At 44.8% G+C, this 17,334-nt stretch overlaps 1 protein-coding gene across 1 annotated transcript; it reads left to right on the forward strand.

Moving 5' to 3' along the window:
- The first annotated feature begins 4,391 nt into the window (after positions 1 to 4,391).
- On the forward strand, positions 4,392 to 17,142 carry Elp5 (Elongator complex protein 5). Its single transcript, XM_077652837.1, has 8 exons — positions 4,392 to 4,583; positions 4,681 to 4,741; positions 5,186 to 5,266; positions 6,447 to 6,628; positions 8,194 to 8,363; positions 10,620 to 10,700; positions 13,815 to 13,912; positions 16,978 to 17,142. Exons 1-8 carry the CDS (start codon positions 4,526 to 4,528, stop codon positions 17,078 to 17,080), a joined length of 834 nt encoding a protein of 277 aa, XP_077508963.1. The 5' UTR covers positions 4,392 to 4,525; the 3' UTR covers positions 17,081 to 17,142.
- Positions 17,143 to 17,334: the final 192 nt, after the last annotated feature.

Genomic DNA, 17,334 nt, shown 5'->3' on the forward strand with positions numbered 1-17,334 from the left:
TATAATTATCTCGCCCTGTCCTCCTAGCTCATCAATGTCGCTTGAAATACATTCTAACATTTTCCTGTTTTCCTTTTTGGCATTAGCTCCTGTCCACAGGTATAATCAATGTCGCTTGAAATACATTCTAACATTTTCCTGTTTTCCTTTTTGGCATTAGCTCCTGTCCACAGGTATACAAAGCCAAGGAGTGTTTACTCCCCTGCCACTTTTCCTTTTAGCCATAAATGTTCCTTGCATCCCAGTTTAACCCTTTGAAAATTCTCACTTTTATGAATGAATGCCCCAATTCCACCCTCCTTTCTGCTGTCCTCTATTCTATTGCAATATTCCCATGCGTAGTCTGGGTTACAGGGTGGTCGCTCCATGTCTCTAAGATGCGTTTCCACTAAAGCATATGCAATTAATTCTTCCTGCCTTAACTGTTCTTCTATTTCCTCCCATTTCAGTCTATTCCTGTCACCTTGCATGTTAATGAAACATATATTTGAATTAACTTGGCCCTGGCGCTTGTGTCTATTTCTTCTCCTATGGTTCCATCGTCGTCCCCCCCCCCCCTTTTTTTGAAGCGATGTTTATTGCCTCAGGGCATAAAAACTATGAAGTGAGAGACAAGTAAGATGCTTAAATAAGTGAAAAAAGGTGGGCTGATTTGATGAAATCAAGAAGTGAACGATGATATGGACCCTGTGTCCAGACGATATAGTAATCCGGATTGTCCGGTGAGAGTCCCACTGCCGCCAGGTGCCGAATTCTCGTCGGCTTCAGTGCCGGGCAGTCCCACAACAGCTGGTGGATATCCGCCTCACAGTCTCTGTTACTGCAGACTGGACACCCGGGGCGGGGATATAAATCTTTGAAATGCGGCCACTTGCGTGTCGCAGCTGGAGTTAGGGCAACCCCGACCCGCATCCCGCGAAGCGCAACCTCCTCTGCACGGGTAAGACCACGGGGGAGGGTTACCGCACACGGAGGAATTAGAGCACGTGTGCGGCGCCGGCGGTGTTCCTTTCTTGTTAAAAGGAGGGTGGTGTCATCCAGAGTGAGGACTCGAAGCAAAGACGAGGTTGGGGTCGAAAGGCGGGTCGCAGAATCTGCGCGGCTTTGTACGCTCAGGAGGTCACGCGGGACCCATTCAATACGGATTTGCTGCCGGATGCGTACCCGACCGCGGCGGCTGCGCTTTTATGGAGGAAAAACGCTAAGGCGCCCGTGTGCTGTGCGATGTCAGTGCACGTTAAAGATCCCCAGGTGGTCGAAATTATTCCGGAGCCCTCCACTGCGGTACCTAATTCTTCCTTTCTTCTTTCACTCCCTCCTTTATCCCTACCCTTACGGAGCGGTTCAGGTGTCCGCCGATATATGAGACAGATACTGCGCCATTTCGTTTCCACACAAAAACCAAAAACCAAACCAATGCGTGCCGCTAGACGATGGATGTCTTGGCAGATTTCTGGGGTGCGACTGATTCGTCGTAGTAGGCGTATGACGTGAAGGGCGTCAGTGCGAATGACAATGCGGGCCGTGGGTAGCATGGGAACGGCGGCCACAGAGCAAAGTGCCTCTTGAACCGCAAGCATCTCCGCACAGGAGGAGGAAGGAGGATCTGAGAGGCGAAACCTTGACGTTTTGTTCAGAGCAGACCTGCAAGGACAGTAAACTGCCGTTGTTGTTTCGCAGGCCTGGATGCTTGCGTCAACGTACATAACGATGGAACCATGCGGCAGATTGGCGTCTTGCTCTGTAATTCGGTCGCGAGCTCTGGGTCCCTAGAGGGATCTGACAGAGGTACGGTGCAGATGCCAGCGCCGGGTGGGGACAACTTAAACGACGCCGCCATATTGAATCACAACTGGCCTCTCGCATGTACCGCGAAATGCTCGACTGGTAGCCCAGTGTAGTTCTCGCTGCAAAAGGCCGTTCAAGTTAAAGCACTTTGAAGCGAGCCGAAAGCATGAACGGCGCCGTTACAAACGCTAGCGACGCTGATCCCATGTGATTAAATATGGCGGCGCCGCTGAAGTTGTCTCCACCCGGGCGCTGGCATTAAGGCAACCTAGACGATGGATGGATGGGTTGAAGGTAGGAGCGTTCCCTTTGAAACGCGGCAGTGGTAGTTGCCACCATGCTCAGTTTTTTCCCTTTATTTTTTTTAACTCTTCTGTAAGTTGTTAATAAAATTCGCCATTTTCCTTAAAATACGTCTTCCTACACTTTAAAACTTATGTCACCTCTCTGCTTTTGATCCACCAATCCTCCAATCGCTTTTTGCTAATTTACACCGCGGATTTATTTACATGACTATTGTTATCTCTAAACCCTAAGGCCTCAGGAAGAGTGACTGTGCCTGCATCGACATCGGGATGGATACCATCACATTTTAGAATGAGGTATTCTATTGTTTCTACCGATTTACCACACACAGCACAGTGTCATCTTCTTCGTTAAATTTCTTTTTGTAGCTGCGAGTTCTAAGACACCCTGACCTAGGTTTAAAGAGGAGGGCACTGGCTCTTGAGTTATCATAAAACGTTTCCTTCCTGATCTGCCTTTTCCAGCATCGATATAGTTCTACACTATGCTTCTTTTTCATTGACTCTATCTAATTTTTACCTTCGACGTTTTTAACCTGTCGTTTAATGCTATTTCTTTCTCCTTCCTCGTCTTTGGCAAACTTACTGGCCAGCTTTCTAGTTCGTTTCCGCCACTGTGTGTCAACGCTCTTTCTGTACAAGTATTTAAATACCTTAGCTGCCCACCTGTTATCGTCCAATTTCCTCAGGCGTTCTTCGTATAGTACTTTACTCTGAGCTTCCCGTGCTTCGAACGTTGCCCAGCCCATATCCCCCTGTACTGCCTCGTTTGTGGTTTTCCCGTGGGCACCTAGTGCTAATCTTCTAACAGTTCTCTGATTTACTTCTAATCGCGACTTAACTTCAGCCCTTAAGCATAGAACCGCATTCCCGAAAGTAAGCCCCGGTACCATTATTCCTTTCCAAATACCTCTGAGGACATCATACCTGTTGTACCCTCCCAATGCCCTATGTTTCATTATCCCGGCATTGCGCTGCTCCGTTCCCTTGGTTAAAAAAATCTCTTCGCCATTTTGCTATGAGAGACTGTTCGTGCTTTTCCGTGTATGCATATGCCCTTTGTTTACCCATACCCCGAGATATTTGTATTCGGCCACTCGTGGTATTTCATGGCCTTGTATTGTAAGCTCCTGATCAGTTGTACCGTTGAAAACCATCACACCTGACTTAGTTGCGCTAAAACTGAAACCTAGACTGTCTCCTTCGTCTCCACAGCAATTCACCAAAGTTTGCAAATCTTCCTGGCTATCTGCTAACAGTACAATATCGTCCGCATACATTAAACACGGTAGTCGTTGCTCGACAACCTTTCCGCTTAATGTGTACTACAGATCATAACCTAGATTGCTTCCTTGTAGCCTTCTTTCCATACTTATCATATAAAGCACGAACAGCAGCGGTGATAGAGGACAACCTTGCCTTAATCCTTTGTGTACCTGGACAGTTGTTGTACTCCTAATCCCTTGTCATGTTATTTCAACTTCATTTTCTCGTTATATTTCCTGTAGAAAATTAATTACCTCATGACCGACACCTTCACCTTTCAATATGTTCCACAGGAGTTCCCTGTTCACGTTGTCGTATGCACCGCTTATGTCCAGGAAGGCTAAATACAGAGGTCTGTTTTCCGCCTTAGGTATTTCTGTGCACTGGGTAAGCACGAACAGGCAATCATCTAAGCGTCTACCACTTCTGAACCCGTTCTGAAGTTTTCCGAGTATTCTATTACTTTCTACCTATGACTGCATTTTTATTTTCACCGCCTGCATCGCCAGCCTGTATGTAACTGATGTTATCGTAATCGGTCGGAAGGATTTTATGCTCGTCTTAGTGCCTTTCCCTTTATAAATCAAATTCATTTTACTCTGTTTCCAGCTGTGCGGAATTTGCTGATTTGTTATGACTGCCTCCAATACTTTTATCAGACAGAGGTCTAGACAGAGGGATCCGACAGCGCCGCCATACTGCGGGCGCGTGCTCTACGGCGGCGGGCAGAACGTGGCCTCCGCGATCAACTCCGGCGGCGCGCCGCTTGAGCTGATCGCGGAGGCCACGGGTGGCTCCTACTTCAGGCATGTTCTTCAGGAGGCATTGGTTCAACGTGCCGTGCGCCGGCTGCCAAATCCGGTGGCAGAAAAAAAAAAAAAAAACTTCAACAAGGCCATTCACAAAAAATAGGAATATATGTAAAACCAAAAACAACTTTTGTCCAACTTTTTTTTTTTTGCAAACAATGATGTTATTTTATTGCTTACGGCCAGTGCCTCTGGTACGGCTCAGCAAGCTTCTCTATGCGCCCATGTCCGGCGACTTTTAGGTTTAGTGCTCATGACATTGAGCGAAATTGCGCGCTCTCTGAAAATACGTCGTTCTAGTTCACGCTAACGTCGTCCTACCCGTTTTCTACTTGGTAGCTTAATATTTCGCTGCTGATGATGTTACAAAACCTGCTTTCCCTGCGAGACAGCTCAGGGTTGGTACTAGTGAATGGTATTGTACCAGTCTACAATCACTACTTGCTGTTACTTCGAGTCATGCCTGAAAAATAACTGAAAGTAACGGTACCTTGTCCTTTGCTTCTCGACAGACACATTGGAACTGCGGGCCCGTTTGATCTTGGACTGTTTCACGAACACCTGGGCGAAAAGGTCAGTTCGAGGTATTCTTTGAGGTCTCTTGTAGATGTGTTTACTGTAAAATACTCGTTTTTCACAGTTGCTTCAATGCTCATGCCGAATATTCTGTCGTGCAGTTCGCGCTCTCTTTTGTTACTAAATGCTGATAGTCACATCTTCCGCTTCAGCAATCATGGAGCCTGGGCACGCACTTGTGTTATCTGCGTATCACTACATGATCACTACATGATCTGCGACAGCTCAATATCTGACGCGGCTTTTTCGTGCTGAGTTTGTTTGACTTTCTGGTGCATCGGTCGGCTAGTTGATCGCCGAGAGCCTCGTTCACATGGTTGTTTATTCCTTCAGTACGTAGCGATTACCGGTAAAAGAGAAGGAGACGCAGAGCGAAACTTATTTTTACCCGAATCATAACATAGTGTGACGTCACTGAACCTTCTGCGGCTGCTCTTTCAGAGGGAGCAGCGTGCACATCTTAAGCTTTGACAGGGATAAAGACGCCTTCCAAAAGTGCTTCCCATCAGACGCACTTGACAGGTATGTATGTTGATTTGTTATTTGCACAAAAACCTGAACATTTTCATATAACGCGCTTCCATTTTTTGCATTGTATTTGGCTTTTAAACTAGCGTTACATAGTTTTTAAAATTTTAAATTTTTAGAGCTCAATCTATGGCAGAGGAGTGATCTTGTTGAGCTTAACGAAAATTATCCTACAGTCCGAGTTGATTGAAGGGACTGTTAAAGGTCAAGGCGCTGACGTTTTCTCTGTGTAGGCTGTTGCTGCAACTGATTTCGGTACGTCATGTTAATTTTCCTGTGTTATATGGCATATTTTTGTAGAACTGCTTTCATGATGGTACTGCAACTGGTGTATGCATTTTTTTTTCCGTGCACTTCTTTGCACATTTAGCGTTCATTGCTTAGTATGTGTGTCTGAAACATGCTAAAGTCTTCATGAGTTGGTAGATCCTTGCAGGACTGCTGCAGATTCTCTGCATACTGGGTCTGCATTGGGAGTGCATAGTGGTGTACGAAATTCCTGCACAAAATAGAGCTGAAGCTCTGTGATTACAGCACACTGACTTCTGCATTTGTATAGCTTGCTGCTTCGCCTAAATTGCCTGTTTCAGGTGTGGTTAGCTTCTTGTATTCATGCATGTGTCTGCGAAGCAAGCAAACAACAAGCATGCAATGAGGTGCTGGTGGCATGCTTCTTGAACCTTTCTTGTCAAAAAGTCTGCAGCTTCTACAGTTCCACAGGGAAGCTTTCAGCTGGAATATATGGTGCAGCTAAGTGTAAGAGTGTACCAATTTCATGCACCCCGCACCCCAATGTTTGGCATAGTGTGGTGCGTGAACTAAACTGAGAAAAGTACAGTACTGTACAGTGCGAGTGTGCATGAGTGATCATCCTAGCAGCAAATGAAAGGGCTGCTGCTACTGCTAAATTTATTTCATAATGATCAAGTTCATAACGATTCTGGCTGTCAGCATACTTTTTCCAGTAACCAAGTTCTTTGCACACAAAGTCATTCGACTGGCTGCTAAGTATTTAACTTTCTAGCATTCCTGGGCTCAAGCAACTTTATGGAGTATGCTGTGCCCGCATATTGTGTTACAAGTCATATTCATCATGGAAGTTATGCATGCTGTCCTCATTTTTTACTTGGCCGAGAAAACGTTGGAAATAATGTGCACTCACAAACACTTTCAGAATCATCATTCATGACGCCTTTAGCACTCCAGACAAGTATTCGCCATGGACATGGATGGAACGCTTCAGCAAGGAGACAGAGCCATTTACATTAGTCATTGATTCACTTTCAACAGCCCTCATTTATCACCAGTATCGAGACGTCTACATGAACCTCATGTGTCTCTTGCGGAAAGCTGAATGTGAGTTTGAGCGTTACCTTCAGTCATTGAGATGTGCTTTTTAAACACTGTGACTTTTCAAGCAAAAGTGAACAGGGAAAATAAAAGACAGTACCCTAATAGCATGATGGCAGGACTTTGGGTGAAAGAATGTCAATACATTCTCATTATCTTTTTGCTTAGCTCTAGCAAGTCAGTGCTGCGATGCATTGAACCTTCTGTTTAAATGGCACTGTACTTAGCAGGCATTAATGCACTTTAATGAACATATTCAATAACATGTTCAAGTTATTAGAATTTCAGCTGATAGGGATTTGGCTGCATTGTAGCATATATATTTAGGGCCTTCATTTTCGAGTACAACCTGGTTAAACCCAATTCTTGCACCCTGCATAGATTTCTTAAAAATTGAGTTAAATGCCATTTCTACCTAAAGATTTGCCCTTTAAATGCACGGAGCTGAAGACCCCACATGAAAACTAGCAGAGATCTTGTATGTATTCCAGAGGGGTATTTTCACTTGACTGATGATTTTGAACCTCTCTTACTGCTTTCTAGTCATGACATGGCTTAATACGGGAATAAGTTCAAAAAGCATGTATTAGAAGCGAGAGGTTATAAGGCGGGCGTTGACCAGACATATGGCGTTATTGTATCAAGCAATGCAAAATATTTCCTGGTCCAAAGCTTTTGTATATTTAAAATAGTCATCATGATGTTTGAATGTTTTTGCGGCATGCGAACAGAGGCAGGTCTTGCATGGACGCCGAAACGCTCTGCAAGAGATGGTAATACACCCAATGAAATAACTAACAGTCGAAAAAAAAAATTGATTTGGCAAAGTTATTTAGTGCAACCATTCATTCCGTATTGTTTATGAAAATAATGACAAAAAAATACAGCATTTCTTGTCCTGCATAAACACGAGCACTTGTAGTAAACTGTCTTTTGCTGCGAAAAACTACAAAAAAAAACTGAGTTATTGAACATTATGAAAATTTCTGCCAGTAACAGGATTTGTACCCGAAATTGAGCTAAAAAATGTGGGCTGATTTTTACCCCTTATTTCAGAAAAAAAAATCCTGAGAACAAAGAACCATGTATATATTCAATTGCAGCCTGATAATTACCTCAGTGTCTTTTGCCAGAATTTTTTCAATTTTGTGTTCCTTTGAATATTATTGATGTAGCAGTGTTTAATCTGACCATGACAGTACACTGCCTGTGTGTGTAGTCATGTTGCAGATACAGAAATTAAAATGAACAAAATGGCTGGCATTGTGATAGAAAGTTTGTCTGGCATATGCTTTGTCATCTCGATCATGGCATCTAAAAGAGTGACTTGTATTTGCACTCATTGCTAGTGTTGGAGCTTTTTCGTTGGCCCCCAAGGAAGCCATGTGTCATACCAGACAAGGGCTAATTGCTTCACATGCTTTCAAGTGTTAATTGTAAATGCGGATGCAGTCAGGAGGCCATGGTAGAAGATACCTTCCGTGCTCCATTCTTTTTTTGGGCTTGAAGTTGTGCTTGGGTGTGGAAGGTTGTTTGTAAAAAGCAAGTTAATGCATTGATTTTCTCATCAGCTCTGCAACTGGTCATGGCTCTGCTTCATACTGATGTACACGAGGAACACCAAGTGTCACAGCTGTGCTACGTGGCCAATACTATCCTGAAAATGTATGCGCATGAAAATGAAAAAATGGCTGGCTGCAAGATTGTTCACAAAAAGCCAGGTGGGCGCGTGCTCAGGGAGGTAAGTGACCCCTGTGTTCATCATTGCTAATGCCCCTGACTTTCTGCAGCAGAAGATCCTAAATTCTGTGAATTGAAAACAAAAAATGTATTTCACGGTAGATCCTACGTGATGCATCAGAATATAGAATAGAGGGAACTTTTAAGGTTACGTAGCACCCATAAAAGATGGCGTCATGATGCAACTTGGTAGGTGGCGGTTAAATTAATAATTCGTCACATGAGGTTGCTGAGGAAGAGCAACCTGGATCGCATACACCGCACCAGTGGCAGCTCCTGCCATCGGAGGGCAGTGGTGCACCGCTTAAATGATGCAGCACTACACCAGGAGTCCCAGCGTCTATGAATGTGAGGTGCGAATGACCTTATGCAGATGGTCGGCTCATCCGAATGCAACCTGTTGAGGCAGCTGGTGGGGGAGAGGGCCGCGGCCTGTGGTAGGGTGGTGACTGCCTTCTCGAGTTAGTGCACAGATCAGAAGGAGTGTGGCGGCTACGTATAGCCACGTAGAGGTAGAACTGCCAGCTGCGTGGCATCGGCTTACATCGTGCCGCAGTGCGCAGCGATGCATTCACAAAGTGAGTAGGTGCGCTTAAGCATTCTCAAACGTCAGCAGTATTAAGTTTCTCTGCCGACTTTGTTTTTTTATTTAGACTTTTTCAAGGTAGCTAAAGTGACCTTTGCCATCAGGCTTGAGAGTCGAGAGATGAAGCTTTATCAACCTTTAGACAAAGCGCAGTGTGCAAATTCAAAGAAGGTGGATGTGGGTTGTTGAGAAAGAGAAGGCATTGAAAGGAGTAGGGAAAGCAAAGGGCAATCAGGCGCAGGACTGGGCAGCTGCTCCTGCGTCGGATGTTGCGCGCAATAAAGTCTCAGAGGCTTGGCTTCGAAAGCTTGTGGCGCGTGCGTGATGCATTGCCCTTTCAATAATGTTACCTTATCTGCTGCTTTTGTAGTTTATTGTGATGAATACGTTTTTTTGGTAGAGCTCTTGGCTATGGTTGGCCTGAACAATCAGAAAGTGCATTATAATCATAATCATAACATTTCTTTCAAATTATTGTGAGTTCTGACACCCGCTTGCATTATATTCGTGCAAATAAGGTAAATAAGCCATTTTTCTATCATACTCTCGTTCCTGCTGATGTCCGTAACAATGGCATCAGAAAAAGAGAATGTGGCTGCTAACACGCAATTCAGCAAAAGATACTTAAATTTGTGGTTTTGTGCGGAATCGTCGAATGCGGGAAACTAAGGGCATTGCTCCTCTCTCAGGCTATTCAAACATCCTTTGTGCTTATTGGCCATGATGTAGTCATGAAGAATGGTTATTAAATTATTGCATATTTACAGGGGCTGAAGCTTCCATGTAGGCAGAAATACAACTTGCACTGCATATACATATACAACAGTGCAACCTGTTGGTTGCACTGTTGTTCTAGGCAGCAGTAAGAGGCCCCAAGATGACAAGCAGTTAGATAATGGTGAGCGTTTTCTTGATAATCTGAGAGGGTTATATCCATTTCCCCTCGCGACCCTCTCGGCTGCACTCTCTCAGATGTCCACACAGCAGAAGGCGGTCTGAAGTCTACCACAGCTATTGTGCAATGTGCTGTTTTAATGAATTGTTATTGAAGGAACCATGTGAGTTGAGAAGTAAGAAGCTGTGTATTCTCCGAGTATACTGGTATGGGAGGTTTTCTGGTGATAACATACAGTAAAAGAATTTTCATTGGCATACAGTGAAACAAAAAACACACTTCTCATGGAAGTGGCTCTTTGTATAACACTGCCTGTCTATTGTTGACTGCTGTCCTTCAAAAGAACCTTGTTGAGTTGCTTCTGTGCAGTGGCTTAATGCCTGGAGTGTTTGGCCTTTAAACAGGACTCTGGGGTTCAATTTGGGCTGCCGTGTCTCATTTCAACAAAGGTGAGATGCAAAGATGTATGCTAAATAGAGATTTTGCTGCCCATAATGACCCCCACGGGTTTTAGACTAATCTGCAGCCCTCCACTGTGGTGTTGCTCTGGCATCGACTAAATGATTAACTGAAAGGTAGGCATCTCGTTCGTTGTTCACAGCATTGTAGACGTTATGCAGAGTTGAACATGGTTCAGTTCTAATTCAGATCCCCATATAGTATGGGGCCAGTTGTGTATTATAACGTTGGAAAACATTCTATTACTGTATGCAGGTTTTCGTAATACTCATGAAAAGATTCATGTCTCATTGTCTTTTTTTTTTTTTCTATGAAAGGACGAAGAGTTTGTTCTCACAGCGGACCTGCTGATTACTGACATTAAGAAGGTAGTCCACAAGAAGGAAGAAAAGCCTGTGGTGAGTAGAGAACCACTCACTTTACTTTGAACCATCGTTATGCTTTATTATGGAAGGCATGTTTATGAGAGAACACAGTCATGAAAGTTACAAGGTATGTGCAGAAAGTAAAGATACAAAGGCCATCATGGCTGTGGAGAAATTGTACTCTGTAAAAACTTAACTGAAAAGTAATCATTGTGCATTTCTTCATTTTTCCATCTATTTGCCTATTATCCAAACACTTGTTTAGATTGGGCCTTGATTATTTTCTTGATTATTTCTCGCGGGCATTTTTCATGATTTCTTGCAGCCACTGCAGTATCACTGTGGTGACTGTGGTAACAGTGATACTGCTGTGCAACCACTGCGGTAACAGGAAAAGCGATGTGTGCCATGGTGCAATGATACTGCAGTGATTGCAAAAAATTGTAACAAATGCGTGAGGCTCTGAAGATTACAAGGCTGGGGAATTCGTGTGTCAGCACCTCTTCAATCACACTGCTGGACAAGGAACTACCACTTCTGGGGGAAGCGTAATCATTGTATTTCTTTGTCCTGAGCATATGATTTTGTTCTTGTTGTTTTCCCTTCTTGTTCTTGACATGGGCGCTCCAAATCATTTTCGCGTCATCTGTGTATTTATCCGCCCCGCCGCGGTGGCTCAGTGGTTAAGGCGCTCGACTACTGATCCGGAGTTCCCGGGTTCGAACCCGACCGCGGCGGCTGCGTTTTTATGGAGGAAAAACGCTAAGGTGCCCGTGTGCTGTGCGATGTCAGTGCACGTTAAAGATCCCCAGGTGGTCGAAATTATTCCGGAGCCCTCCACTACGGCACCTATTCTTCCTTTCTTCTTTCCCTCCCTCCTTTATCCCTTCCCTTACGGTGGTTCAGGTGTCCAAAGATATACGAGACAGATACTGCGCCATTTCCTTTCCCCAAAAAACCAATTATTATTACCCAATGTCGCAGAAGTAAATCCTTCATCTGATAATCAATGCTGTGTTTGTTCTCATTCTTCATCCCTTGTGTGTGTCTCAAATTGCACTGTTAACTTCATGATTCTTCTTGTGGACTCGTCGGGATATGGTTTTCTAGCGAGATATTTCTTCAGATGAACAAATGACTGAAAATCACCGGGCGCCAGGTCCAGGTTATACAGGGCATGCTCCGAAATCTTTCACTTGAATCTTGCCAGGACCGAGGCTGTGGTGTGCGTGGAAGGGGCCTGGCACTGTCATGAAGCACTGTCATATGCCATTTGTCAGCAGTCCCTCCTATTTGCTTTAAATGCACTGCCATAACTATTCCAAGGTTTCTTAGTGTGCAGCAGAGTTAATTAAGTGCCTGGACGCATTAGGTCTGAGTTCATGAAATATACCTCATCATCACCTGCCTATTGAAATGAATGTTATCTTTGATTTTGCAAACAAGGTCATCAATGACGACAGATAGACTCCCGCTCATTTTTTCTTCATGAACATTGGCTGTATTTTCCGAGCATTCATGACACCACTTCGCCACATTCTCTCGATCCTTAAGATCATCGTAAACAACACTGGTCAGACCGCGAATGGCCTCTAGCTTGATTGGCGAAAGCGCATCACAGATTGTTTCTAGCATTTTGCAGGAGTCTGGATAGGTGCACATTTGTAAAGTGTGGTATTCGGCCACGTACTAGCAGAGTACTGTAAACCAGAAAGCAAAGGGAAGCTGAAGGTTCAAACTATGTGGCAGTGCTCCCACCCTTTGACTAGCATTTTAACTCGCTGGATTGCGAGCGGTGTATTCTTACTTTCCAGACCCTCCTCATAATTTGCTTACTGCTGATAATTTGAGCTTAATATTGTCACTTACATGGAATTTTATATGTTGTCTGTAGACATAGCTGTGTACATTTGTGTCAGTGCCTCATTGTGTCAGTGTCTGTCCTCTCTGTCTTTCGTGCTACTATGTATATGTTAAAGTATGCTCCATTAGAAAATCTTTACAGCTACTATTTCCTTGTTGCTTCTGTGCTTCCACTACTAAGGAAACTTTGCACACAATTTCATAACCAGTGCACTGTTGTCCTTGTAATGTGAGACACCTCACTGATTAACTTTGGGGTCAGTATTTGCTGTTTGGTTGAGACTCACAGAAGAGGTAAAGCAGCTACTTTAGAGTGGTGCACATTGAATTTGGTTAGTGCACTCCAGTCTCTTGGCCTTGGGAAGGCTGTGTCTTTTTAGCATCTGGCTACATTTAGTACTGGTAAACTTGCAACTCTCTCTTTCAGTGCACCTCTAAACCTGGCTACCGCAGTGAACATTTAGCACAGCAGACTGAAGCTCTGAACTACCATGGCTTCGTGAGCTGTCATCAAAATTCATTCCATATTTCTCAGCACCTGACCATCCAATCTATTCGTGGGAGCCATGGAAGACTGCATCATAAACTGCGAGGATACGATAAGGGAAAATTGCTGTGTCAGAACTAGCATCATAATTTCTTATCAGTCTTTTATCAGTCTGCCACACAACTGTTTAGCTACTGAGGTTCTGAAAAGTGCATGAAAGGTAACTGTGCAGGTGACTGACACCTGAAACAATGAGGCTTGGCTGGTGGTGCATGAACAACTGCATTACTTCTTGTTTTCTGTTCTGTAGTACCTAAGCATGTGTTAAGCTGGGACAAATGTGTCAAACTAAAAAGAAACTAGTCTAAACAAAGATGATTTGCTGTACTTATTGGAATGTTTGCTGCAGGGATGGTTTGCCAGTGAACAGACTTCTTTATTCATAGAGCCTTTTACTGTATGTTGCTGTAAAGAGCACTATTATTTAGAGCGTCCTTCTAAAGCCATTGGCCCAATTTGCATAGCTGGGAACATCTGCCAAATTGTGTGGTTGGCACCTGTGGTGCTTGTGGTGTTCTAGTCACTTTCCACGCCGAGAATAACTTTCCTGCCTCTGCAGTCCCAGGAGCAGATCAGGAGCTGCACCCAATTGCTGTACTGCTGCCATTTGAATGTCAAATGGCCTGGATAATCCTGAAAAGCACTAAACTTGTACAGGGCCCCTTTCGTCTTTGTAGTGTTAAATATGAAGGTTATGCTGACTTCCTTGTGATTCTGCCAACACTCCAATTCTCTAGGCTCAGCAAGTGGACCCTGCTGCCAACCTGACTTTCAACCTACGGCTCAGTGATGTGGAGAAGGCTGCCAAGGATAGCCTTGTGTTGCCATACGTCAAGTGAGGGCTGCACTCGCTTTTTGCTTGGGTGTCAGCGTGGTACCGTTTCTTTCCGCAAAACTAATTTTTTTACCGAAAAATGCTTTGCTTTTGCACCACTGTTTCTAAGGCATAAGCCTTACTTGCCCCATTAAGTGAAAACTCATCAGTGTGTGTGTGTTAACATTCAGTGGTACCCATAAAAAAATTGGAGGATGCTTAAGCTTCGCCTTTAGGAGTAGAATGCGACAGCGTGTTGCAGCACTGCCAGGCAGTCCACGGAACGCCATCGCCCATTCGGTGCGACGCCTTGCCCGTTAGACAAATCACTGCTACGCACGGTGAAACGGACGAGCGGAGCGGAAAACCACGTAGAAGCGTTGCCAGGTGCCTTGCCGAAACACGCGGGACTGAAGTTGCAGTCGTAGTTCGTCGACACATCGTTCTCGACAAACCTGATGCTGCAAACGCCAGCATAGCTTGCGCGCCGAACGAACGGGCAGCAAGCCGGAAGCTTTGCGGTAAACGCGCTTTGGATGTGCGCTGCGTTGTTCGCCGCTCACCGCATGATTCCTGCGTGCCTGCACGGCCTCCTGCGCCTGAAGGAGACGAGCGGGAGGCTCTGCTATTGCGCAATATCTGTTGGGGCAGTGGTGTACATTGTGAGGAGTACGGGGGAGGAGGGATTTTTCGCTCACGGCCAACGCCGACGACATTGGCTTTTCTGCGACACGGGGCCCGAAACACATTTTCAGTGCATTGTTTTGAATATTGGTTGCATAGAATGAGTTATAGTGATGCTATTAGCATCGGTCATACCGCGTATACTGTGGTTTTTCATATTTTTATTAGCTCGCAAAAACAAATTCGTGGCGCTGACGGTGTCACCATACGGTTTTTAGCAGCGGATATGACATCACTTTGCGCGAGCTTGATGATTGGACAAAAAGTAAATATACTGCAAATTGGGTTAATAACTAGAGATGCGTTTTGTCAAGTCTGAGTTTTATATTAAATTAACAAAACCAGCTTGTTTGCCCTAGATAAAAGCACTGTAATTTAAGTAGAACAAAAACACGCCACCAGAGGCACTGGCTACTTTTTACATCGAAGGACTTTGCGCCTCTCTGTAAACATCCTACGACCTAGCACTAAACACTTATGGCTACTCTTTATGTACCTGAGAGCGGGTTTGCGGAATCGATCCGATCGAGCCATTGCATTCTATAAGCGTTAGTTTCGGTCCCAAGGAAGGATGCATTCGTTTCACATTTAGCAGGCAGTGCGCATTGTCAGTTTGTGGAGAATCACCAGGTGGTGGCGCCAAATGGCGCCACGTTCCCATCAACAGCGCGCCAAGCGTGGCCAACCTGCGCGCTAGGAGCGACGGGCGATGGTTGGCAGTAAGCAGTAGCGGTACGCGCTATGCTAAATGTGGCTGATATCTTGCGCAGGCTGTCACACCGTCGCAGTATCTCGCTCTCGAGTTTGGATCCATAAGTAAGGGAACGTCACTGATCAATGTTCCCTTCTGCGCCATCGGTGCGACGATGAAGCATCGCTGGGTCAGCTGGGCGTTCACATGGTTGTTGTAACCATGCAAACGGCGCTGCCAGCCTTGGCATGAACGAGTTACAGAGAACAGGCAACCATGGAGTGCAAACTTCCGCCACATGCTAAGATAGGCTGTTTTGATTGGTCGTCATTGGGAGAGTGAAATGGGAATGGGAAGCTGTGCGAAAATCGAGTTGAGGGAAGCATTTTGTTTGCTTGTATTTTGAAATTTCTTCATTGAATAACTCCCGTTCCTATGCATCAATTCTCGTAATTCTTTTTGAGTCAACATCTGTGTGACACAAAGAATCCATTTGAAGCGTAACCGGCATCCGCTCAAACGGTGTTTCGCAGCCCCTTTAACGCTGTCACGTTATAAATGGCATCCTCATACAACCTGGCAGGTGGCGGTTAAATTATTGATTGGTCGCGTGAGGTTGCTCGGAAAGAGCAACCCGGATCGCACGAACCCATCACAGGGCAGTGGAGCACGGAACTGCTGCATCACTGTGCCAGGAGTGATATGAGGACTCCCAGAGATCTATAAATGTAAAGTTGAGAATGACCTCATGCAGACGGTCGGTGCATCCGAATGCGACCTGCTGAGCTGTAGGAGGGAGGTGCGGGCTGCAGTAGGGCAGTGACTGCTTTCGTGCAGTTTGTGCGCAGATCAGAAGGGGTGCAGCAGCGTCTATGAAGACCCACACAGAGGTAGAATTGTCAGTTGCGTGGCATCACGTTAAATCATGACGCAGCGCACGGTGACTGTGTTCATGAAGTGAGCGGGCGGGCTTGTGCTTCTCGCACGTAAGCAATCGTAAGTGCCTCTGCACTTTTTTCTTTGTTTTTATCATCTATGATTCCTTCACGTTGCGTGCTAGCTTTAGTGTGGCTGTCACGATTCCGACTGTCCCTATGTTGCTGCCGATTCTGTATCTGCAGTTTTCTGCACTCACCCTAGGAGTGTGTCGTGCTGTCAAGATGACGATGATGCGGCGGTAAGCCAGCTGCCGCTCAGACAATCTGAACAGTGTTTTGAAAGAAAATGCACGAGAACGACCGGATACTGATGATTGTCGCTCCTGCAAACCAGCGTTTTCTCTCAGCTGTTCAGTCTTGTGTATAATGAAGTTGGTTATAAAATTTTTTGTAAGCGGGCTTATTTATATCAAATTACTTATTTATCTAACAAATTGCAGTGAATCATGCTATTCGTTATAACCGGGTTTGACTGTAGTACTCACACTGGTAGTGCATCCCCACCTGTTTCTTGCAACACTGATGAGATACTGCTCATCGATACTTAAAAGGATCCTTCTTTTTGTCCCAGCATGTTATGCACTGTGTAGCAATTTAATCTGATGTGAGAAGAAAAAAAAAGAGGTTACAACTAGAACTTTTTACTTTAGTGACACAGTTTCCAGTGTGAAGTTAAGCACGTATGCCAAGTGCATTTCTGCTTTCATTAGCTGATTTGTGCTCTTTCTGGTTTGCACAGAAATTTACAAGTTACGGTTGCCTACATTTTCCAGAAATTCATCTGTCGGCAGAGGCAAAGGGGAGATCACATATGTCATGGAAAGAGAAGATGACTTCGATGAAGAGGACGATCCAGATGATGACTTGAACTTCTAAGTTATGTTGCTTCTCTGTGGTTATTTTATCATGTAAATAATCAACAGAGATTTTATGCCTTATGTGGTGTTGGGCTCATTCCATTGACTTCATATGTTTCATGGGAAAAAAATGAGTGTAACCAAAACTAAAGGGGACATGCTTTATGGCCTTTCAGTTCTTGCACATCATTGGGAGTGCCATTACAGTGCCTCTGTGTGCAGCTGAAGCCACTGTTTGGATCAGCGTGAAAGGACCACATCTTGTCTTTCTGA

The sequence above is a fragment of the Amblyomma americanum genome, chromosome 2, assembly GCF_052857255.1.
Source record: "Amblyomma americanum isolate KBUSLIRL-KWMA chromosome 2, ASM5285725v1, whole genome shotgun sequence".
NCBI lineage: Eukaryota > Metazoa > Arthropoda > Arachnida > Ixodida > Ixodidae > Amblyomma > Amblyomma americanum.

Bases quoted from the DNA above. Each gene is read 5' to 3' on its own strand.
- Elp5 (XM_077652837.1), top strand. From the start codon at position 4,526: ATGATGTTACAAAACCTGCTTTCCCTGCGAGACAGCTCAGGGTTGGTA. The intron at 6,629-8,193 runs GTGAGTTTGAGC...TTTTCTCATCAG, and splicing joins TCTCTTGCGGAAAGCTGAAT to CTCTGCAACTGGTCATGGCT. The intron at 13,913-16,977 runs GTGAGGGCTGCA...TACATTTTCCAG, and splicing joins CTTGTGTTGCCATACGTCAA to AAATTCATCTGTCGGCAGAG.